The 23,880-nt window shown below is 45.7% G+C and overlaps 1 protein-coding gene across 1 annotated transcript; it reads left to right on the forward strand.

The window, feature by feature from the left end:
* The first annotated feature begins 1,794 nt into the window (after positions 1-1,794).
* On the forward strand, positions 1,795-21,083 carry APOF (apolipoprotein F). The gene is made up of 2 exons (XM_069652839.1): positions 1,795-1,996; positions 19,733-21,083. Exon 2 carries the CDS (start codon positions 19,757-19,759, stop codon positions 20,921-20,923), a length of 1,167 nt encoding a protein of 388 aa, XP_069508940.1. The 5' UTR covers positions 1,795-1,996; positions 19,733-19,756; the 3' UTR covers positions 20,924-21,083.
* The last annotated feature ends 2,797 nt before the right edge of the window (positions 21,084-23,880 follow it).

A 23,880-nucleotide genomic window follows, 5' to 3' on the forward strand; every position in this document is an offset into this window, starting at 1 on the left:
GCAAGTGCTCCTGTGCCGGGCGCCCGCTGCATATGAAGCCCTTGCTCCTCCCCTTTCCATTGTTGCCCTTCGCGGGCTTACTGCTGCGCTTGGCGCTCTTTTGGAACTCTTGCCGCCCTCTCCCCTGCCCCCGAGGAGGGAGGGGGGACGAGAGAGCGGAAGGAGGAAGGCCCCTGCCCCGGTTATCGGGGTGCCTCCTCCATTTTCTTTCTGTATTTCCGTCGTCACCTTCATTACCCGTTGACCTCAGAATGATCAAGGACCACTTCCTATGTTAATGTGTTTTATATTGTACACCGCTGCCATTTTCATGGTCTACAGGCGATATCCTGAAAGCAAATAAAAAAACATTCCCTCGCAGACCATGGTATATTCTGTGGACAGGCGATCTCTCTTGTGTCCAATCAAACGTGCTGCCGTAAGCAAATTTAGCATCACCTCACATTATTCCCATGGGCCCCGGAGGTGGAAGGCGCAGAGGCATAAGTTGGGAGGTGAGCTTGTTAGGAAACTAGCTTCACCCCCTCAGGGAAATGGGCAGCACCTGGAAGGCGCATTTCCCGTGGCACCCAGGTGTGTAGGAGAATTAGACAAAGGTGACCCAGACTACTGGGCGCCCGGGTCTGCTAGAAGGTGGCTGGGACAACTAACACTCACTTGAGAATCAGGTAGTCCCAGCCCCTGACACCAAGATCTAAGCACCCCCTCCCCTTCCATCTGGACGGATGGAAGGCACCAGGCCTTGGAAGTACCAAAAGGTGACTACCTGCCCTCAGACCAATTTTGACCTATATCCGGGGCAGGCAGAACAGCCCCTCTCCATACATCCTTCCTTCGTTGCACGGTGTACGGCTCCAGCGAGGAGAAAGCGCACAGGCACAAAAGAAAAACCTCCCTCCCACCCAGAAGAGGGCCAAAGAGAAATAAGCATTGGCAATTATGGCAAAGAGGACACATAAAGGCAATGAAAAGAGGAAACGACGACGCAGCCCTAAAACTCCTCAAAAGATGCAAAGGAAATTGGGACTAAATTACATAAGGAATGGGCAAAAAAGGTGACACAGAGCGAAGGCCTCAAAGAGAAGCAAGTGAAAAGAAAGTTGATGAACAAAAATACGGAAAGAAGTGACAAACCTAGAATAGGATGGCTCAACTCCAGGTCCCAGAAAAGTCATGAGCTTATGTTTGAATGGCAGCAGGGATCAGCCTTGAGTTGGCCCTATGATGGAGTAGGGTTCCCGCTCACCTGATCCCATGTTCCCCAAAATGTTTTTACCATTTCTGTTTTTTGTCGGTTTGGTATTTATGTGTAGCTTATTGTCTAATAAAGCTTGCGGCCGAATGTTCCACCTTGCCTGGCTTTGGTCCCCTTATTACTGTACACAATGACCATTTAGGAAGGATGGGCTGGCTCAACAAAGGGGGGTTGTTTCTGGTATTCTGACACAACTGCACCGCTTCCCCGCACTACAATACTTCCAGGCTTATGAACAGTGGGCTATGATGGCCTAGGAGTACAGCAGTCACTATGGTACGTGCTGGGGAGGAATTCTCGCTTTGTCAATCATTCTGCATTGAGTCACGGCCTGCAGTCACACGTGTTTCAGTGTTTGAAGGGGGTCTGCCAGCCCAGTGGCAGGTTGAGTCCACGTGCACCGAACTCCGCTTGAACATCACTTTTTAAGTAGACGATGCCGCGGCCTGGCAAAGGTCGGGCCTGTCTACATTTACAGCCATTTCCAAACCTGGACTTTATTCTGCAGGTTAATCTCTGCTGTGCCCGCAGAGGGGGCGGGGGGCATGCAGGGCTCCAAGGGCGACGACCCTGTGTGTACGACCCGTGTGCTGGTTGTGTGTTTGGTCGCCGTTCACGCGGCCGCTCTCATCGGCAGTCTCCCCTGAGGGGTTGCGACAAGTGCGTGGTTCTCTCGTCCAGCTCGAGCACCGCGGAGGCCTAGCAACAAGCTCCCCTTAGACCGGCTCCTTGCAGCCCAAGGTGAGTCCTGACACTGGATTGATGGAGGCACTGGAGGGAGGGCTCATTACGAGTTGGGAGGCTTTTTGTTCCTGGATAGTGCCACTTCTAAATACCTCCTGCATTCCTAAAACTCCACCCAATTAAGAGTTATAACAAGGCCCACTCCTAATGCAGTCCTATTCCTAGAATGCCACCTGCATCATTTAATATATATATATATATATATACCATTACTGTACACTTTTGAAAATGCAGGAAAGGGTTAATTGTCCCTTTTTATGCATTACATCACAAGGGTGGTGCCATGGGGGCGCGCCCGAGATGCCAACATGTCCTTCCATTCAACGCAGCAATGTCAACACGTTTTCATTGTTTTGAAGGAAAGTGCCTGTGCTTCACTTCTGTGAACAAAGTAAAGTACTTGGGGTCCCATTTACAATGTTTACCGCCACCATTGTGTGAATAATGCCGTTTTACCGTTACCCCAACGGCTAATTCCCCCCCTGGGTCTAGGGTCCCAAAGGCCTGTACTTGCTAACACTTTAAATCCGCGCTCTGCGACCTTTGCTCAACTCCCATCAGCACAGGCCTATGAAGGATCATGGGAGTCCTGGACAAGAGGGCGGAGGAGCCGGGGGGGCTGACTCAGTCCTCCACAGCACTGAAAATGCAGCCCTCTCCGCACCCCCAACTTTATACCAGAGGTCAAAAATGCGGTGGCATTCAGCTGCACAGTGCCAGGCCCTGCCTTATTCAACTTGCCCACAGAAGCCTATTGGATCGAGCCCATGGCCTTGCCCCTTCCAAGCACCCTGGGCTCTTCTGGCTGGTGCCTGGGGGGGGGGGAGAGGGGTACTGGGACAGTTCACTGGCAGACAAGTACTGGGGGAGGGCAGGGAATCGGGAGAATTGTGGAAACGAGCCTGCTGCCTCATTACAGTCTGGCGCCGTTATCTGTGCTTGGCTAACGAGCCCCGAGACCTTGAGGTGCTGCCAGACGGGGGGGAGGGGGGAGAGGGAGGGGGAGCAAATATGCAGAGGCCAAGTTCAGAGAGCACGCTGCGTGGGAGACTTCTGGAAAGGGGGTTGGGGGGAGTGGAGGCTATTACGTTTTTTTATTTTCATGTGCCAAAAGTAATATAGTAAAAACATAAACAGCAGAATTAGTGCTGGCAAGTAGGACAGGGTGGTGGGGGGGGGCTCAGGGGATCTGCACTTCTCACAGTCTCGTTAGGAGCTGGGCCCAAGGGGGGCATAGGTTTGAGCAAAAATAAAGCAAACCGAGGTTTCAATGTTGTTGCCTAGGTCACCTGGACGTGTGCAAACACATGATTCGTGCTCTCTTTTTAAATGTAAGAAGTTGCTCACGGGTTGCCGTGAGCTCTGCAATGGATTCTCTGTGCGTCAGAGATTTCACGCGCCGCAGGAATGTCCTGCTCTGGGCCTCACAGGTGCGAGTCAGGACTTGGAAGAAATACCGAGGCCAGTCGGAGTCCGACTCTGCAGAGGTGTTAAGCTTTCCAGGTTTGCGCATGAGAACCCGCCAGCCAGTACCCAACCAATAAAGCATTTATTCATGGAATTGTTTACACGGTGCACAGTGACTTTTCACTGCTCAAAACTGACTTTGCACTGCCAACGCAAACCCTGATTCATGGAACTGTGCAAAGTGTACATTTGCAGTGCAAAGTGTATATTTGCAGTGCAAAGTCATTTTGTACTGCAACAATGACTTACAAACTTACAAATGACTTTGCACTGCAAGATTAAACTTTGCACAGTTCCATGAATCAGGGGTTGTGTGTCGGTAGTGCAAAGTCACTGCAAAAGTTCATGGATCCGGCCCTTAAACGAGTGACCTCGCCAGGAATCACATTTAAGAGGGGAACTGAGGGGACCACAGACAAAAGTAGTGGGGGCACAGACAAAATTAGGGGGGGCGCCTATAAAAGGGCGATGTGTGACGTCAGAAGCACTCCTACAGAGAATCTTTTGTGCACAACAACTACCCACCCTCTTTGTGCACCTCTCCTCCCATCAGAATGTAGGCACTAAACCATTAAGTCACTAATGACCCATCATTAGCGGTTTCATGCACTACATTCTGATTTGAGGGGCTGCAGGGTGACTTAACAGCTCTTCATTGTTGTGCAGCATAACCGGTTGAACCTAAGAGGTTGGTGACTGACCCCATCATCATGCCCCATGTACCACACGACACATTGTAGTAAGTCTTGGCAATAAAAGGCAGTGGGTTTTTTATTGCACATTAGGTAATAATACACCAAAACAATCATAATCATTGTCAGAGGGAACAAAGGATGGAACAGTCTTCAAAAACACCTAAATAAAGAATTAAAAAACCATCACCTCATGGTGGGGTTACAGGGGACTAACATGGCCAGCCATTCATGACAGGCTGGCAGACCTGGTAGCTTATAGGGACCACCTGAGTTCCTGATTATACATCTGGGGGATGGAGGGGGGCAGCAACGATTTAGTGACAATGGGGAGAAAGCAATTATTGGCAGACACATGCTCTTCCCTAGTGGGCATAGCCCACAACTGGAAAGATAGACCTTTTCTATTCAGCAGTGCTCCCCAGAAAAACATGGCTAGGGGCAAACTCTTATAAGGCCACTGATATAGCCAGGAAGAAATTTAACAGAGGGGTAGAAAAATTCTGCACCAGCAGAGGGTTTCACTTTATCAAACATAGTGCAATATCCTTAGCAAACCTGGAACTTTTTCACAGGGATGGGACACACCGGTCTGAAAAGGGAATGGAACATTTTAAAGAGAAATAATTGACAGTCTGGCGGAAAGAGGATGTCGGTAGCAACTTTTGGGGGGAACCTGGAAGGCTGGCAACCCATCCAGGTGTGGTGGCACGGGCCAGAGGGCACAACCTCTGGACCTCATGCCCAAAAGTATACATTATGTATTATTACAATGATTAGGAGTGTTTTGGTGTATTATTACCTAATGTGCAAAAATAAAACCACAGCCTTTTATTGCCAATCCCCTATAGATGTTACTTGTTGTGCCTCCAGCCCACCTTGCCAGGCTGTTGTTGCCGCACCTATTCTAAAAGAGTTATTCCCAAATTCTTTTGGGTCCCACCCGGCTTTTACTATGGCTTTCATCAGTACAGCTTTGAATTGGAATTGGCTTAGGGCGGATGCGTCCCTATGTATCAAACACCTGACCCCCACTAGTGGACGCCGTGCATTGTATTTGTTCGTGGTGCACACTGGGCAGTTGGTGGTATCATCTATACAGTATATATTTTTCTCCCTCTTGCATCCTGTCTTGGATTTCTGGACTTCAGAGCTGATGCTGTCTGCTCCTACTCTTATCTCCATCATCCCTAAACCATCGCTGGTATTAGTGCTCGATTCTATGCGCTTGCTCACCCTGAAAGCTCCAAAATATGCTAAAGAAAAAGCTGTTCTAAAAAGTAGCGTTTCGTATGGGTGTGAGCATATCTCTTCCATCAGACCTGTCAGGATTGTTAACTTCTGAAAATTTAGAGGGTGCCTTTTATCTTTATGGAGGCCCTGTAATTTTCCCCACTCTTTTCGGGCATATGAAATTAATGCACTTCGGGTCGGGTCTGACCCTCCCTGTATTTTAGCAAAATAAGCCACTGCTGTCGGGTACCTTTTTGCCCATTCCTTTTCACTCCCTATTTGTAAGCCTAAATCAAAAATGTGTTGATATCTTTTGTCGTTTTCAACTCAAAATGCGCTAAACCTGTAACATTTAGTACCGTTTTCAGACACTTACTATATTGCGCTGTGGTGTTGTTCACTAGTACCTTCTTGGCCAGGTCTGAAAGCAACCCTGTTCCAGGGTCTGTGGTTTTCGTTGGCAGAGCCCGTCTGCATTCACCCGTGTTTGAGGTGTGTGATGTTGATGGCTGTGCATCCCGGCCCCAGCCGTTCGGCTTTGGCGTTGATGCTGCACCTATCTGTTTGTCAGAATATACCCAGAAGTGCCTTCGTATACTCGTCATCTCTTTCTGGGCATTTGGGGCCATTTGCGAAATTTGGTCCACTGAAAATGAAATAATGCATCTGCAATGTTATTATCCGCTCCTGCAAAGTTTTTCGCTCTTACCACAATGTTTTCAGACAATGTGATCCTGGTCATAGCTCTTAACATTCTTAACACCAGCTGACCATCGGTGGTTCTTCTATTAATAAAACCCACCACTGCCATGTTGTCTGACCAAGCGGTTAGCTCTGTGTTTGCCAATTGCTTGCCCCAGATGTGTAGTGCTAGCCAGATTGGTATGATTTCAAGAAGCGTGATATTTCTGGTCCAGCCTGCCATATGCCATGCGTTTGGCAATTCTCCGGTAAACCAGGCTGCTCCCAGAATGGCCCCGACATCTTTGCTCCAAGCTGCATCAGTAAAAAGCACTTTTTTTCGCTTGTGTTCAATGGCGTTCGCCACAGTGTTGCACCGTTGTATTTATTGAGGAACTCTTCCCATATTAGTAAGTCCTTTCTAACTTCCTCTCCCAGCCTGATGTGCAGATATGGTTTTTGGCAGCCCTTTGTCCTTAGTTCGAGGCTTCTTGCAAATGTTTTGTCCTGTGGTATTACCCGGGCTGCAAAATGTAAACTCCCTGCCAATGATTGTATTTCTCTTACTGTGCCCTTTCCCTTCTTACCAAGGCCCCTGCTTTTTTCTAGTAGCTCCTATACCTTCATGCGTGGTATCCTGCAGACCCCAGCTCTGAAGTATATTTCTATTCCTAATAAAATTATGCTTGTTGTAGGTTTGGTTGTTTTTCCCTCTGCCAATGGTATGCCCCATTGTGCAGCCATTTTATCATTATTGCTAAAGCGTTCTGACATTCCCTGTCTCTGGGTGTCCTATCAACATGAAATCGTCCAGGTAGTGTACTACCTGTGCTTCTGCTAACTGCTTTACAAAAGCCCATTGAAAGAACAAGCTGAACTGATCAAATAAGGCGCTTGATACTGCGCATCACATTGGTTAACACCTGTCCACATAAAATCTTTCTTCAAAAGTGAAACCAAGTCAGGGTTGAGATTTTGGGTGCACTGGTAAGAGTCTGAAAGCTGATTCAATATCCAGCTTGGCCATTAAAGCCCCTTTCCCGCATTTCCTGACTAGTCTGAGTGCCTCTTTGAAATGAGTATAAGTCACTGCAGTTTCTGTTTCTGGGATTCCATAATTTACCGACTGCCCTTGTGGGTATGATAGATGATGTATCATTCTCATTTTTCCTGGTTCTTTTTTGGGTACTAGCCCTAGCAGCGAGCATATGTACTCTTTGAAAGGGTTTTGTTCCTGTGGCCCCTCAATTCTTCCCAATTCTATCTCTTCTTTTAATGTTCTCCCTCATCATCCTTGGGTTGTCTCCTGCTGGTTTTAGATTCTTTGGGACTTTGTGTGACCCTTTTCACTCAAATGGGATGTAGAAACCCTCTATGAAACCCTTCTCAATTATTTGGCTGATGTTTCTGTCTGTGTATGCAGCTAGAGCTGCTTTAAAACCCTCTACATTGATTGGGGACTTCCCTGGTTTACTTATATTTTTTACTCTTATTTTATTGGTCCTCTTTCTTAGGACCCCTGTCCGGCAGCTGGGTGCACCCGCTGCTGGGATGTTCTCCCCAGCATTTTGTACAATTGTGTTTGTATCTGCATTCTCTGCCCCACGTACAATGCCCTTTTTCAAAATTCCAACAAGTGCCATTATTTCTGTTGGTGTTTTGGGTTTTGTTGTTGTACTGGCTGCAGGTATTGGACTTAGCCCCCCATGGCTGTTTCTTCCGAAAGGGCTGTTCACCCTTGTTTTGTTTATCCGGCTCATTGCTTTTATTGCAGTTCGCATATGCTGCCTTAGTTTGTGACTGAGTCTTTTCCCCCCATCCCATTCATTACATAAAAATAATTTTGAACCTCATCCCATTCGATCTCCGGCCACTCGGACATTGCCCTCCTAAATCTTTCATCATATGCGAGCCAGGTGTCTCCCCAAAACGCCTCTTTTACTTCTCTGATTTTATCAATGTATGCCATTCGTTTTGCTCTGTCTTCTGGTGTTTTCTCTAATATTACTGTTGCTAGAATAATAAATGCCTTAAGCCAATTGTCCCAGTTGAGTTCTACCTGGGCTTTCCTTGCTATTATTTTTTCCTCAATCTTTTTGGGGCCCTTAAAGGCATCCATTCCCCTCCTTTGCACTTCTAGATGTGAAAATATTTCCATGTACCCTTTTTTTCCAGATTGTTTCCTTGACTATTTGCTCAATGTTCCAGGCCACTGGCCTCTTGTATCTGTTCAAAATGCACTTTCTAATGTTTTCAGTCTTTTCATTAGCTGTGCATTTGTTACTACTGTGTCCTCTTTTTGTGATGCTGCTGCGCCAACTGCCTCACTTTCGCCTGTCATTGTGGGCTCCCCTTCTACTGTTGGGATTGTTGTCAGGGCGGCCGTGGTGCTGGGCCTAACTGGGCCTGCCAGACCCTGGGTGGGGTTAGGGCCCATCCATGCTTTTAGAGGACCTTCTCCTCCCACCCCTGTTCTACTGTTGCCTCTGCTACTATAGTTTGTTGCTGTTTTTCTCGTATTTCAGACATCAATTGTTCTAATCTGTCAAATTTCGCATTTACCACAGATTCATGTTGCACCAAATACTTATTTGCAAAGTCATCTAGTATTTTAGAGATACACACTTTCTTTTTACCTTTTTTGTTGCCCTTCTTTCCAGGTCTAGCTGAGGTCTGCTTCTCTGCTCCAGCTGGTTCTGGATTTTCTTTGACTTTCTTTGCTGGTGGTGGTGCAGATTTCTCCAACACTTTGACGCCTGTCTCATCCTCATCAGAGCTTTCACTCAAGTGTTCGTCTTGCCCATTGTCAACTGTATAAAAGTTCTGTTTCATTTAACCCACAGCATGAGCTTTTTCTTCTTGGCTGCTGGTTCCATGCTTGTGTTCCGTCACTTTCTACGGACTGTATTTCAAAATTGCTTTCCCCACACTGCTACGAGCACATGTTATTGCACTACCGTAAATTTCCAAATAAGGTTGCTAGTTGATTTTTACAAAAAGTTTTCTCTGCGTTTAGAATTTGCATATGTCGCCTTTCGCCCCGAATTGCTGGGCTTATGCTTGTGATTTCGTGCTGTTTGATACAAAACCCCACCTTCCTGCACATGTGTTGCTGGCTTTCACTGCTCCAAAGCCCTTCTGTTTCGCCTGCCACATAGCGGGGAGATCCCCATTGGACACCCCCACCTCCTTTGGTCAGTACAATAACATACTGAAATGAATACACAGACAACTTTTTTAAAGTTCTTTGGAAAACACAAGGTCACAGTTTATTAGGAGCAAGACAACTTGGGACGGTCCCAGCCACATCACAAAAACAGTCAGATACGGGTGAACCAGGTCACCTCTTTAGCCACTGGCCAAACAGTCAGATACGGGTGAACCATGTCACCTCTTTAGCCACTGGCCAAACTGACAAAACTGCTGGTTAATACCCAGCTACACTGGTACAACCAGCGGGACACTCAGGGGCACTGACCAGGAAGATTGTTGGACCAGAGCCCTAAGGAAGTGAGTCAGTGCCCGTCGAGGGATCGGCTCGAGCCCGGCCAATCCCGAGCCGCTGCAGCGTGAAGTTCCTCATTGGCTAGGACCGCCCCGATACTCCGCCTGTAACAAGAGAAGAGAAATTAGGAACAAATCATACAACACACTAAACTTATTTTATCAATACTTCTACTATGTGCACCTTACTACTTATATTGATGATGCGAAAGCCTCACCTTGATCCTACTCTTACTACCGGTCTGCACGTATTAACTCCAACTCAGAATCTTACCGACCTTCAACTTGTTCGTCCTATTACTTTACTTATCAGGCGTGGGTGGGTGGGGATTCACACAAGGCGGGAGCTGCTGGGCAATGAGACTGATGGCCCGCAGCTCCCGCCCTTATAAATGTCCCCCAGGGAGACCCGACCGGAAGCCAGGTCCCCGGGGACGCCTCTTCCGCCTCGCTGGGGGGGGGGGAAGAGGAGAGGCATGACCAGCAACCGGAAGGGGGTGGCCAGAGGGGACAGCCCGCTATGTAGGCCGTCCCTCTAGCGCCCCCTGCGGGGGCCGGTCAGCCTCTCAGTGCTTGGTTTTTCCGATATTATGGCCTTCGTTCTCCGGTTGCTGTGGCAACCTTGGCCGGGTCTTCTCTTCTATGAGCTTGACTCTGCCCCCGCCACCTGCTTCTTGAATCTTGTAGCAGATTCTGTCCGCCGGCACTGCCCTGCCTTTGTTGATCCGTGCCTTACTGCGGTTTGTCAGACAGACTTGCTTCTTCTGTGTGTTTTGCTCCAGCCGCAGTGCTTTTTGAAACCTTCCGCCTTATTTCCAGTGGTGTCCTGAATGATGGTCCGCTTAGTCGACCGCCGCTTTTGTTATTCTACTGTTTCTTTCATGGAGCGTACATACAGCTCCCGATCCGCCCTCGGCTGCTTTATGTTTTGCTTGAAGGTATTTCTCCACCGTGCTCTGTGACAACTCCTGGACAAAAACCCAGTAGCTCTTTTCTCTCCTTACTGTTGCTTTTCAGAACCCGGCACAGCTCACGAACGGTTTAACCGTGTCTGTACCGAAGCCCGGCCACAGCTCACGGACAAATTGCAAAATGTGATGTAACTGAGCATGGTGAAGCTCACGAGAAGTTTGCAACTTCAAAAACAGAGCACAGCAAAGCTCACATTTCTTCGGAATGCTGAGGGCAAACAGGTCAATGTTTCGACAAGAAAAATTAAACTGCGTACGCAGGATACTTATTTGGTGCCCCGTGCAGAGTACCAAACTGAATGTGCTCTCTGGCTGCTCCTGCGGCTCCTTATTTTGGCCGGGGACTATCCCTGGGCTCGGTCTGCCTGTGTGGGGGTTTTATCCAGCCCCCGGCCGGTTGGCACTGATGGCATTTCGCACCTTGCAGTGCCCCTTTGTCCCTACATGGGTGTTTCCTGCTTCGCACCTTTTTATTGTCCCTGACAGTGGTGCTGGTCCCACCTGGCCCCTCATCCTGCCTGGCTCCATGGGGCTGAGGAGGTTGCGGGGGTGGGGGGTGTTATGCTTCTATTTTCCTAAACACTGGCTGGTTCTCTGATCTGTCAGCCAGTGTTCTGTCCCTCTCCCTTTTCCTGTTGTCCTTGAGGCACAGGTTACTGGCCCCCGCTTTTCAGCTGCAGGGTGCCCCCTCTGCAGCGCTATCTAGCATTGGCTGCAACCCTGTGTGTGCGCTGTGCTGGCGGACACAGCACAGCAGACACTGCAGAGAAACTAGCCCAGCTGAAGTAGGGGAGATCAAGGGGGCCCCAGGAGTTCAGAGGTGGGGCACAGCCCCCCCCCAGTTCCCCCTACCCATGCTGCTGCCTTGAAGGCATTCTAGAAACCAGGTGATGGTCCAGTTAAGTAAGGTGTAGGGAAGGGATGCATTTTACAATGCAGGCCTGTACATATATCACTTAAGCTTCAAGAAAAATCCCAAAGTCTCTGATACCACAGCAATATCCTATGGTAGGAAAGTTTCATTGATCCGGGCTTCACAGCTCAATTTGAAGGTGGGGGTTCTCGCCACTCTGGATTTCGTTAATGTTTGCCCAGCTTTTTGTTGGCTCGTTGACAACGGAGGTGGGGACTAAAGCAACTGTGCCGCTCGCATCATTGCATTCACAGAAGCACCGGTGCACAAATGCATCAGGTTAATCGAGGAAGGCACGGGCGACCGCTTGTATCATTATAGCTCCCTCCTGAGCAGGGATTGGATGAATGCATTGCGGAAGACTCCCGTGGGATAAAGGGCAAATTGACTGATGAAATTCTACTTTTCACCAATAAAAAAAAAAGTTTCCACCAGCAGTCAGTATCCCAGTCGAAGGTGGATATTATTTTTTTAAATTTAAAATGTTTTGGTTTGAATGTCAAACCTTTCATCTCATTTATTCCTTTCGTTTTCTTTATGTCTCTGTCTGGTTTGCTGAATTTATCAATTCCCCTTTTAACCCCTTTTCAGCAATTTACAGTTTTGATGTCGCTTTGTGCCATTTCTTTCTTGCGCCTCAGCCGGTCTGAGTGAGTTCCATGATGTTATTCCAAAACGACACTACTGCATATATCAGTTTCTTCTCATTTCCTGCTATGATTGGGGCGCATCGGTCTTCTGGGGAGAATGTCATTTGATTCTGCATGAACCATCCTCTCGATAGGTTTCCTTTTTCACTTAAAGCTGGGCATGTCATCATGATATGGTATAATCTTTCATTTGATTCCTCTTTGCCGCAAAATCTGCAGAATTTTTCATTGTCAGCAATTTTTCTTCTAGTGGCCATAATTTCACGTGTTGGGAGAATGTTTAACCTCATTCTCATAAATATGTCTCTGATCTTCGGTGATGGGAATGACTTTAGATACGCTGGTAGTTTATTTATTGGTCTGACGTTGAATTTGGAGGCAATGTCCATTGCATATTTTGCTTTGGTCTCATTTGTTTTTATCCAATCATTCTCGACTAGCTTCGTTTTTGCTCTTTGGGGTCTGTTTAGGAGCATGTCTCTAGAAATGCCTTCTTCCTCACATCTTGCTTCAATTTCACTTTTCCAGATTTCCAACGGTTGTTGGCTCTTTCCGTTGGTCTTTGTTCGTAGGAGTTCTATCTGTGGTGCATATGTGTCACTCATTATTTTCCTGTATAAATCCATTTGTTTCCAGACAACGAAGGATTTTAGTGATTGAAGGGCAAGTTCTGCTTGAATGCGTGGCATCGGAAATGAATCTGGCAAATTCAGAACTTTCCTCCAGAACAGGCCTTCTATTTGTTGCCATATCACACATTCTATGTTTAGCATTGCTTCCGCACCGTATGTTAAAATTGCCATCACCTTTTGTCTGTAGAAAGTAATGACGGGCAAAAATTCTTTTTTTCCATATTTCAGACGTATCATTTTTGCTTGTCGGGCTAGTGATAACGATTTCACCTTAAGGAGCAGTGTCAAATCGGTCTCTGTTGGTGATTGGTTTAGCCACACTCCAAGATATTTGACCTTTTTTACTTCTTCGATTGTTTCTTTTCCAATATAAAACCTGGACGCTGGCCCTGTTTTTCTCTTTTGTCTCATCAATGTCATCATTTTTGTTTCCTGTACATTTATTTTGAGCTGATTTTTCGTCATGTAGAGCTCCAACTTCTGCAGAGCAATCTGTAGGCCTCTTGGTGTTTTGGCTAATACTACAATGTCATCTGCGTAGATAATGCATGTTATAGTTGTGCTGTTTAATTTCGGTGGATTAATGTGGGGTGTATAGATGCTTGTTTCCAGATCTGCTATATATAAATGAAACCGTGTAGCTGCCAAGGGACAGCCCTGTTTTAGGCCCTTGTATGTTCTTATCTGGTCTGTTAGTAAACCTTCCTTGGACATTCTGACTCTTAAGGTAGTATTCTGATATAATAGCGTAATGGGTTCCAAGATGTTACTTGGGCATTCCCAATCACTTAGTTTCTTCCAGAGCACGTTTCTATTTACGGAATCGAATGCTAGTCTTAGGTCTATGAATGCTGCATAGATTTGCATTCTTGATCGTATAGTTTCGTGTTTCAGTAAATTCAGTATAAGCAGGTTGATGTTAGTTCCTAATGTTTTTACAAATCCTGTCTGTCTCATGGCATATTTATTTTCCTTTGTTGCCCATTTGTTTAAGTTCGCCAGTAGAATTTTGGCGAATATTTTGCCAAGTGGGTCCAGTAGGGCCAATGGGTGATAGTTTATTGGCTCTTCAGTTTTTCCATTTTTGAAGATAGGCATTATAGTCGCTTGTTGCCACGTTTCTGGTATGTTTTTGGTTTTCTGTATGAGCTTAAATATGCTATCACATATTGTGCTCCAGGAATCAGGGTTCTGTTTAATTATCAAGTTGGTTAAACCGTCTGGTCCCAGTGCTCTGGAAGCGTTGAAGCTCTTTTTGGCATCTTTTATGTCATCTAGCTCCCACATAAGGTGCCATGAAATGTTCTTTTGCTGGTTTTCTGTGTTTTTGTTATGTTGCTTTGGTCCGTATAAATCCGTGAAATATTTTATCCATCTTGCCTCCGGGACATTGGCGGTCATAGCATCCTTAGTTTATGTTTGCCGATTTATCAGTTTCCAAAGTTGCCTCGTGTTCCGGTTTTTCATCGCCTGTAGCATACTCTCAGCATCTTCCTGCAATTTCATGGCTTTGTTGTTTTTCATCCAGTTCCTGTGTTGTTGTTTTACCCATTTCAGCTTTTTATACATGTCTCCCGACTGGTCTTTTTTTATCGCTTTTATTCTCTGTCTCAATTCCTTCTTCTTTTGAGCAACTTTTGGGTTATATGCATGCAGATGGTTCTTTAGTGCCTGTAGGTTGCTTTTTGTCTCTTTCCTGAAAGGTATCAATAACCATTCGTAGTTCATTTTCTGTGCGTCGTCCAGGTTTGTATTTGAGAATATATTTGGCAGTCTTTCTATCTTATTCTGACTGAGCTTTAGTCTATTCATTCCGTTATTTATCTCTATGCGTGGAACGTGGTTGGGTACCATCTTCATGGTTTCGATCTTCCATGTTCTTTTCAATATGTAATGATCACTGTTGGCGTTTTTGATATTGGTAGATTGAGTGAACTTGTCATACAATCCTTTATTCATGTATATGTAATCGATTATTGCTGTTGTCTTGCCGTTGGCCCAGGTTTCAATCTGGCGACCGGTCACTCTTGTCATGGCAGTCTGATCTGCACATGTGCCTATTTGCTGTTTCCTTGCTCCATTTTTTTGCTCACGCTTGCAGTGTGTGTTCTTGCTTATCTTCACCGTCGTTGTTACATAGGTGGATATTTAAGTCTCCGCAAATTATGAATTCTATTTCAGCATATTTGATTTTGGCATCGTCAATTGCTGAGAAAACAGTATCGATGAATTTTCCTTCTGTTATGGCAATGGGGTTCCAACATACGTTGACTGTACACCATAGTAGAACTTTTGTGAAAGTATTTGTACCGTCGGTCTGCATGGGAGATCTCTTGATTTTGATTATTGTTGTTTGAGCCCATGGGTACACATTTTGTGACTCAATTATTTCGATGTTTGTTGCGCTTTTTATAAGGGTAAGTAGACCGGCCGAGGGGTGTCCTTTTTTTCCTTGTATGGCTGGATTCATGTGTACCACATATCCATTGCATATTGGTTGGTCCGCAAGCCATGATTCCTGTATGCATATTATGTTGCAGTTGAATACATCTTTTTCTGTCTCTAAATAAATGTCTGTGTCCACGCGTGTTCCATGAGCACAGTGAGAGTGTTGTCATCCTCTCTTTCTTTAGTTGTTACCATTGTTGATTAAAACTCTCTTGATCAGTTCCATTTGATTCGTTAAATTGTCTCCATATTCCTTGTTTGATATATGGTTCCTGCCACTTCGCCAGCTGTTCATTCGCCTTTCTTCCGCTTTCATTCATTTTCCTTGTTTGGTTCGACATCTCCGTTATACTCTGTGGTTCATTTCGGCTTTTAGTCTCGAGGTGCTTTGGAAATATTATCTCTTGTTTATCAAGGGTGCCTCTTTGCTTTGCCGCATCTTTATTTCTTTGGTCAGGAAATGATATACAAATCCTAGTTGTTTAAGAATTGCCTTGTTTTCCGTCATTGTTGTCAACGCTTTTTTGTTATTAAATTCAATCCATACTTGATCCGTTGCAGTATTGTCTATAAATTCTATGGTATGAATATCTTTTGTAGATATTTCTTTCATATTTGGTATCACTTGTATCAGTCTCAATATATTTGTGCGGTTCAGTATTAAGTTATCGTTCTGCTTTGTTATTCTTTGTAATTTTATCTTATATTCCGGACTTGAGGTTTTTTTCAATGGATCAATAAAGATCGGGAGTTGTATCATCTGTTTTGTTTGTCTTTTAGGTGTGATGTGGGTGTCTTCCTTCTTTCGATTTTGATCCTTTGGGGAATAGTACTCATCGGCACTGCTGTCTTCCAAACTTGTTTCAGTCCTCTCCGTTATTTGTTCTGTTTCGTCTTGTAGATCACCATTTGATATTTCATCGACCGTGTAATCGTATTTTGTGGAATCTTGTGAGTGATTCTCCTCATATTGATCCAGAATAATCATGGAAGCTTGACTCATTTGAATTTGTGCTTCCTCGGATAAATCATTTATTTCTTGTGCGTATATTGACATGTACATCAGTTCATCCTTTATTCTTTCTTCTGTGTTGGCTTCATGTCGTGTTGATTGTACTTTTGGCGGATTATCATCTTTCTTCTCCGGTCGCGGTGCTTTTGTCTTCATCTCTCCGTGTTTATGTTTCGTTTCTGCATTCTCGTTTCCTGGGAATTTAAGATTTCTCAGGAAGGCTCGAGATCCAGTTTGTCTTTTGCTTTTCTCGTTGATGCCTTATTTTGTTTTTCTTTACCTTGCCTTGTTTTGGCTCCTTTGTTAAAAATTGTCGTAAGTCTCAGCTTTTTCCACATTATTTTTTGCAAGATTTCCGAGGGGATTTGGGTCGTCCTTCAGGTCTATTAAATATTCCACTGGTATGTTCTCTGTTATTCTTGGTGGGACTGCAACATTCTCTTTACGAGACAGGCTTAAGTCTTCAACTTGTATCGCCCTTGTAGTTGTTTTGTTATGTACTTTTCCTTTTATTCTTTCTTTCTCATTCTGGTTTGTCGAGTTGTTCCTGGCAGTCATCATCGTGATCAGTGCATGCGTTAAATCTGTTTTTTCGGCTTGTTCGCTCCTGGCTATATCAATAAGTCTGGATTGCCAGTCGCCTCGGTTTCTAGCCGTTCTTGTAATTTCTTCATATATGCTTCTTGACGGGCTTGTTTTGTATGTATTAGTGCCAGTCGGGTGGCTTGATCTTTTATTGTCTCTATTAATGACTCTTGTAATTTCATATATAGGATCAGTGACATCCACATATATTTGGAGTCGTTGAATCCTCAGGGTAGAACGAAGTGTTGCCCTTGTGGAATCCTTCATTTATAAATTGGTCACCTTTCACTGGGATTCTCTGTTTCTGGTAATCCTTCTGTTTGCTGTGAGTTTGTTTCATACTTGGCTGTTGTTCCAGGGGAGTCATTTCTTTCACGTTATTCTTCTCAAACGTTTGTCTATTTCCAAATACTTCCTTTCTTTTTTCATGGTTTTTCATGAGATTTTCAATTTCAGCTATATCTAAAAGTCTTGCTGCTTTTGGATTTGTTTGCATCGGTGTTTGGGTTACTTGCATATGTGAGTGTCTTCGGCTCATAGAGAGACTGCCATCTTTTCTTTACCTTGTTTGCTTTTTGTTGTTGGGTCAGGACTTCGGTCTCGTTCAAGTGCTTTTCCTGTTGTTTCTCCGTCTCATTCCCCTCGGCAGAGTCTTTGTTGTCGGTTTCTATTTCTAATTCCTTCGATGCGCTTGCTATTCTCATACTGCCGTTCTTCTTTATTATGTTGGTAAAGTTCGACTAGGGTTTGTGCCGGTCTTTCTCGGCGTCAATCTCTTGTTACTATCTCATCGACCTCTTTTTCCTCTTTCCTCTTCATTGTTTCTTGAATCTTGTGTTTCAGGCAAAGTACTTGTTTTTCCCTGGGTCACATTCGACTTTTCTAGGGGTCGCCCGGTTTTGTTCCTCCTTTTGGGTGTGCGCATTCTCTCCGTCCTGTGCATACAGACTGTTTTTGTTGCTTCTCGTTCATATTTGGAGGTGGTGTTTATTTTTGAGCATTGTGCTCTTTCTTTCTCCGTATCACTGTGATATAGTATCGAGGTGTTGCATGTAGAGGTTTCACTTTTTTCCTGATTCTTTACGGTTTTTTTCTTCATGTTTGGGATGCCATTGTTCTTTTTATGCAGACTGCTCTGGGGTGGAGTCATTTCTTTTCTAAGAGTTTTATTTCTTTCTTATTGGTTTTTGTGATCGGGTATTGTATTATATTAGCAATTGTTCAAGTCAATCGTTTCAGTTTAATAATGTCACCACCGGTGGATCAAAGGCCCGTGGGCCCGCAGTCTCCACTGGAGTTTCAAAGATGTTTTTTTTGTTTTTTAAGGATATATTTTCAATTTATTCAGCCGAGTTTCCCAAGTTATTAAACGGAGGATCAAAGGTGAAATTCGCCCAGAGTCTCCACCGTGTAATGGTCAGCAATTTCGAGGCAATAATTTGCGGCAATTCCACTTTTTATGTAGTGCCCCAATGGCGCTTACCTCACTTTTCCGGTTCTCTGGTTGTTGACTTGGTTGTTGCCTGATCAGCTGCGAACTCTTGTTGGACTGCTATAGTCTCGCTCCCATGTCCAGCGCACAGCAAACAGCCAAACAGTGTAGATTCGCGCTCGGGCTTCATGCTCCATGCCACAAGGGCGGCTTGTCTTGCAATTTGTAGCCCGAACTTCATGGATGGGCGGGGCTTCTCGCCGCACTGGTACGTGGATATTAAGGGTAGAGCACCTTTATTTTCTTTCACTGTTCTGAATAAATAGTGTTCCTTAGAAGGCTGTGTTTACACTGCAATCAAGTTCCAGGCACGCTCGTGTCCAGAAGGCAGAGGGTGGGGGTACAGGCACAAGCGTCTGATCGTGGATGCACAACACAGCCAAAAGGGGTAGATTTGCGTGCCCTTTCCTCACGAAAGTGGATATGTGAAACTCAATGCACAAAATGTCTGCGGATGTGGAAAAAGGAACTCTGCACCCTTAGATCAGGCCAAGGGTACATGCCTGGGTACATCTGTTTTTGGCAGAGGTAAGGATACAAAGTATGGAATTCTGGCACGGAAGTTGGTTGTAGGGCGTGGCTGGGGATTGAGGGGGCTCAGTTGATCTTGCACAGAGGTTTAGTTGCTTCTGTGCGATTTGTGGTTTTTCTTGTTGTTTCATATCTTTAAAGAACAGTTTTGAGTATGTCAAAACAAAGGGACTTTGCACCATGGATGAGGGTACAGTGTATCACAATGGGTCGGCATAGATGTTGGTGCTTCGTGAATCCCAGCTGCCAGTACATGTTAACGATTTCTCCATGTACTAGTTCGCTATCATAGTTTTAAATCTCTCTTAATTCAGGCTCAAAGTGTATTGGGTGGGCTACAATTGGGGAGAACAGGGAAACCAGTGCAAATCCCCTGCGTCACTGATGGTTGAATTTCCTGCCGTTCTCTTAACTTTAGGTACACACTGTATGTTGTAGTTTCTTTGTTTAGCCTTACAGGGGCAAGAACCACTTGAACCCCGTTTTGACATTTCGTAAGGGAGACATGGCTGGTCTTGGATGTCTGGTCAATGCTGGCAATGGGGAGGGGGACTGGGACTACTTACTTGAGTGAGAGGAAAGCCCCGCTGTGATTAGGAGGAGTCAGTGCCATTCAGTAAGTACAGTAAAAGACCCCCCCAGCCAAAATATCATGACCTTTTTGTCCAAGAGATTGCTTTACGAAACCTGGTCAGGGTAAAGTGCTATAATTCTTGAGCGTTCTGTCGTATGAAAATCAGATCAATAAGAGATTGGTCGAAAGTCTCAATAAGTTCACTTAAGGTAAACTCCTATTTGTGTGGTGTTTTCCAAACTGCTTTTTATACCTGTACCATGTTATTTTGATAACGCATATTTAAAAGCCTATTGAGTTTGGTGTGCATGCTGTAAAAACAATCAATTTTATGATGTCTTTCTGCAGAGTGCTGGACGGAGCCTTTTTATCATGGTTTGGAAACACCTCACCTGTCTCTGCCTGAGTCTGCTGGTCGAGCAGCTTTGTGGACACCGGCTGCCCCCTGGTTCTGTGGGACGTAATGATGGACCACCAGTGTTCAATGGAGCCGACAACCCTGCTATGGAGAGTACTGGAGGAGCAGCCCTCCATCAGCCAACTGAGGATGAAAGGAAGACATCTGCCAGGGGGCTGCTGGAAGCCATTGCCCGAGGCTTCTCCACCCCAGGGCTCTCACGGGCCTGGGCAGACCAATCCTGCCAAGACCTGTCATTGATTGAAAGCATGCCAGGTCATCTTCAGCTTTCAAGAGACTTTGTGGACATTGCCCTAGTTCTTGCTCTCGGGGGACATGGGTGTTGTGCTGAAGCAGAACCTCGCATTTTGGAGCTGTATGAAGACCTTGGGGTCACTGAGACCAATGAGATATTCCTTGAAATCCTGGCACATATTGGAACTCATTCTTGGCCTTCGGTTGTGGCTGGGACCCACAACTCAGTCTCCAATCAGATGGACAGAGCCGATAACTCTGCTTTACAGTTTAATGTGGACCAGATAGCGGCCACAGTTTGGGGGCCAGTGGATGAACCCTTGAGCCCTTGTTGTGCCGAACTTGCGCAAGTAAATAATTCACTGCTGGTTGGCGTCATCAGTAGCAACCATACGTACTTTGCCGGGGCAGCCAGTGAGTGCCAACTGCTAGGAGCCTCCTGTGCAGGAGTAGCCACCAATGCCACTGGCCAGTTCCAAGTCCTGAAAAGAGTAGGCAGCTATTTCCTGCCATGTCCTGGTGCCTGCTCCTGGTTGCATCACTGTAGAGGTGCCTGCCACGCCTTGCAGAGACGCTCCCTCCCTTATCACTGCCAGGACCAGCAGGAGCAGAAGGTCCATGGGGTAATGCAGTGGGTTCCGCTAGCTAGTAGCTTTTATAACCTGGGCACCACTGTGTACTACGCAGTCCAGAACTGCTCTGAGCTGGCCAAGGAACGAGCATTGGAGGCCGCCTTCGACCTAGGCTATGATGCAGTGGTGGCAATGACTGGGGGCTCTTCAGGGATTGTTGGCTACGGAGTGGCCGCATGCCTCAAACCAGGCGTGAGAGCCGGTGTTCGAGCAGTCATTGACTACTTTAGGAATAACAACGCAAGTAAGCAGTGATAGACATGCCCTCTGCCCCCTTGAACCAGAAGCAAATGTAGGCGTTCTTTCCATACGTCTACTCAGGCAGTCTAAAAGGTTCGGAGTCCTTCTCAGTAAAGGTAGCGGGTGGAGCGGTTGCGGGATTGCCAGTTTAATGTACGCTCAAAGATGGATTACTCTGAAATAAATATGGCTTGCTCAGACTGCTTTTACACTGTGTTTTGGGATCTGTAGTTCTTGCTTCCCATATTTACCCGCAAGCACATGTATCGTGGATACTGTGCCTTTACTAGGTTACTTGGGCATGGAGTCCGTCTTCTCTATTCACCTTCCGTAGCTAGTTTTAATCACACTGGTGTGCAGTGTGAGGCCTACCCTTCATTACGGGCTTCCAGTACCCGGGCCATTACAACCTGAGTGAACACACACCCCTGTTAATATCATTTGGACTCGTATTGTACTGTATTATAAAGCAGAAGTCACTTCCACCAGAGTGCATCCAGTGCTCTAGGAAGACTAGCAATGAAGAGGGGGAGGAACAGGAGGCAGGATCATTTAAATAAGGTAGTCATCTTTTTTTCTAAGACTAGTAGACTGCTGATATTCTGTACATTAGCAGTAAGGGCATTCCAAAGATTAGCTGTAACAATACTGCAGGAGTGGGCAAAAGCCAAGCGATTGATAGACTCTCTGAGGGCGTGAGGAGGTGAGACACATAAAGTGCTCTTGGATGTAAAGAACTTGTACAATGCAGTGGAATGTCTTGGCACACAGTACACATGTTTCTGGGGTTACTGTAGACCATAATCAAACACTGCCTAGCAGATGGCAGTGCATATACTTCATCACAAATGTACATGCGTAGAACCTCAATTATATTGAGACCTTGTTGACTATAGTGGTAACTTCACTGAAACTGGTGTCCGTTGAACTTAATGTTTGATCACATTACAGTTAAGATAACAATGCATGAAAACATGGTATATCGAGGCATCAGAATATGTCTACCAATTACCTACTAGGAAAATAATGTGATGGACAATGAGCGGCAGGGGCCCTATAGCATTCAGCCCAATTACCATCAGAGACACTCGGGCCCATCAAAAACTCCTACCGCAAGAACGGAAGACTCAGCCATGCGACAAAGTTTACTGCCTTTATTATCTAACAAAATAACAGGGATCACACTAGAAAAATATGAGTGTTAGGCAGAAACCTGTGCAGTTCCCTTAGGGACCACTGCAAAAGATTTAAGACTACGGGTGTTTGGCAGTAAACCCACTTGGTAGCAGTCTGTACCACACAGATTCACTTGGTAGCTGTGGCTGAGCAGTCAGACTTCCCTCAAGAAGAGTTAGGCAGTATATAGAGTATACACAATAGGTACAGAGATACAGTAGCACAAGCAAACACTGACCAGAGCTTTGGTGTAAAAGTATATAATTATTTATTTAAAGACACACTTGTAAATTACCCTAGCATAAAGAGAAAAGTAAATTCAGCACACAGTCACTATCATATATATATACAACCCTAATTACCTATTAGACAAGTCTTAGTGAGAAACGCCACTTATTTTCAGACAGAGGTGAGCGCTTAACATAAGATGGCCCTCTAATAAGTTATTAAAAAGGGAGGGAAAAAGGCAGAATTATGGAAGCACACAAATTTCAATACTTTTAAAAGAAGCACAGTAAGGCAGGATAGGCAGAGTTCTACTGCAGAGCAAGGAAGTCAATTGCAAGGCCCAGCTCTTGGAGAGAGCAAGCAGAAGGGGTCCAGGTTCACACAGTGGGGTTATGCCCAAAGAGTTTTGTAGATAGTTTGCACACAAAGGATTAAATTAAAGTCAGGAAAAGTTAGCTAGGTTGTCCCAGGCCAGCCCAGGTTAGAAAGTCAAGGCTTTACTGTCACCCCAAACGATCTGTCGCAAGGGAAGCAAGGCGGGACACAGTACCTTAAGTGTGAAGGAAGCTCCAGCGGGGGCAGTTGTTCCTGGCAGCGGGTGCAAGTCGGTGTTTCGTCCAGAAGAAGAGGAGGTCTCGCCGTGGAGGAAAGATGAAGGTCGTTGCACTGCCAGGGAAGAAACCAGCCGCAGAGTTCTTTCGGTTAAAAGGTACTACCCTTCTCTTTGCGGTAGTGGTAAGCCGGGGTATTCCGGTTGCTGGGGTGCTTGGCACGGGCAAGGCGGCCAGGAAGGTGAAAAGAAGGCAAAACTGGTTATCCCCACCAGTCAAAGGAAGAAGACTCTCTGGACTGGAGATCTCCTCTGTCGTCGGGAAAAGTGGTGAGATGGTTCAGCAGGGCTCCACCAGTGGTGTCATCGTTGCAGGTCGGCTCAGCTTCTCCCTCCACGGATTCTTAGGTCCTGTGGCGACTTCTGAAGTTCCAGTCCCCAAAGCCCTGCTTTTATGCAGCAAACCCCGATTCATTCAGTCTAGCTGTCAATCAAACATGCTAAGTGGTGAGCCGGCCGGCTCACCACTTGGGCCAATCACAAAAGAGTGCGACTTGAGTTGCCAAGGCAACTCAGTCCAGGGTGCCTAAACCCCCTCCCACACCCCCTGTGGTACCCAGACAGAGTGGCACCACTTTTGGAGGCTTCTGTGGAGAAGCCTGCCAAAAAGTGGAACAAAGGGCTCGACTTGGGTTGGAGTCACAGAAGAGAACACAAACGCCATTTTAGAATCGAGTTCTGGCAAAAAATACCAACTGGTGAATTAATATTAAATAAATAAACCGGCGGTATGTTCGAGGCTATACACAAAGCAAGCAGGTAATGAAAGTTGCTACGTGTGCTCACTTATTCCTCATGCAACTGGAACCCCAAAAATGTTAATCCCACAGGAAGTACCCTTGTCTGACGCCCAATGTTTGATTCATCTGATGCTGTGTAGAATAAAAAAGACATTTCAAGCACACACAGTCACTATGGAAAAATTGGAAAACGAACAAACTTGCACCAGCAGACGACA

The sequence above is a fragment of the Ambystoma mexicanum genome, chromosome 3q, assembly GCF_040938575.1.
Source record: "Ambystoma mexicanum isolate Mex_15411 chromosome 3q, UKY_AmexF1_1, whole genome shotgun sequence".
Classification (NCBI taxonomy): Eukaryota; Metazoa; Chordata; class Amphibia; order Caudata; family Ambystomatidae; genus Ambystoma; species Ambystoma mexicanum.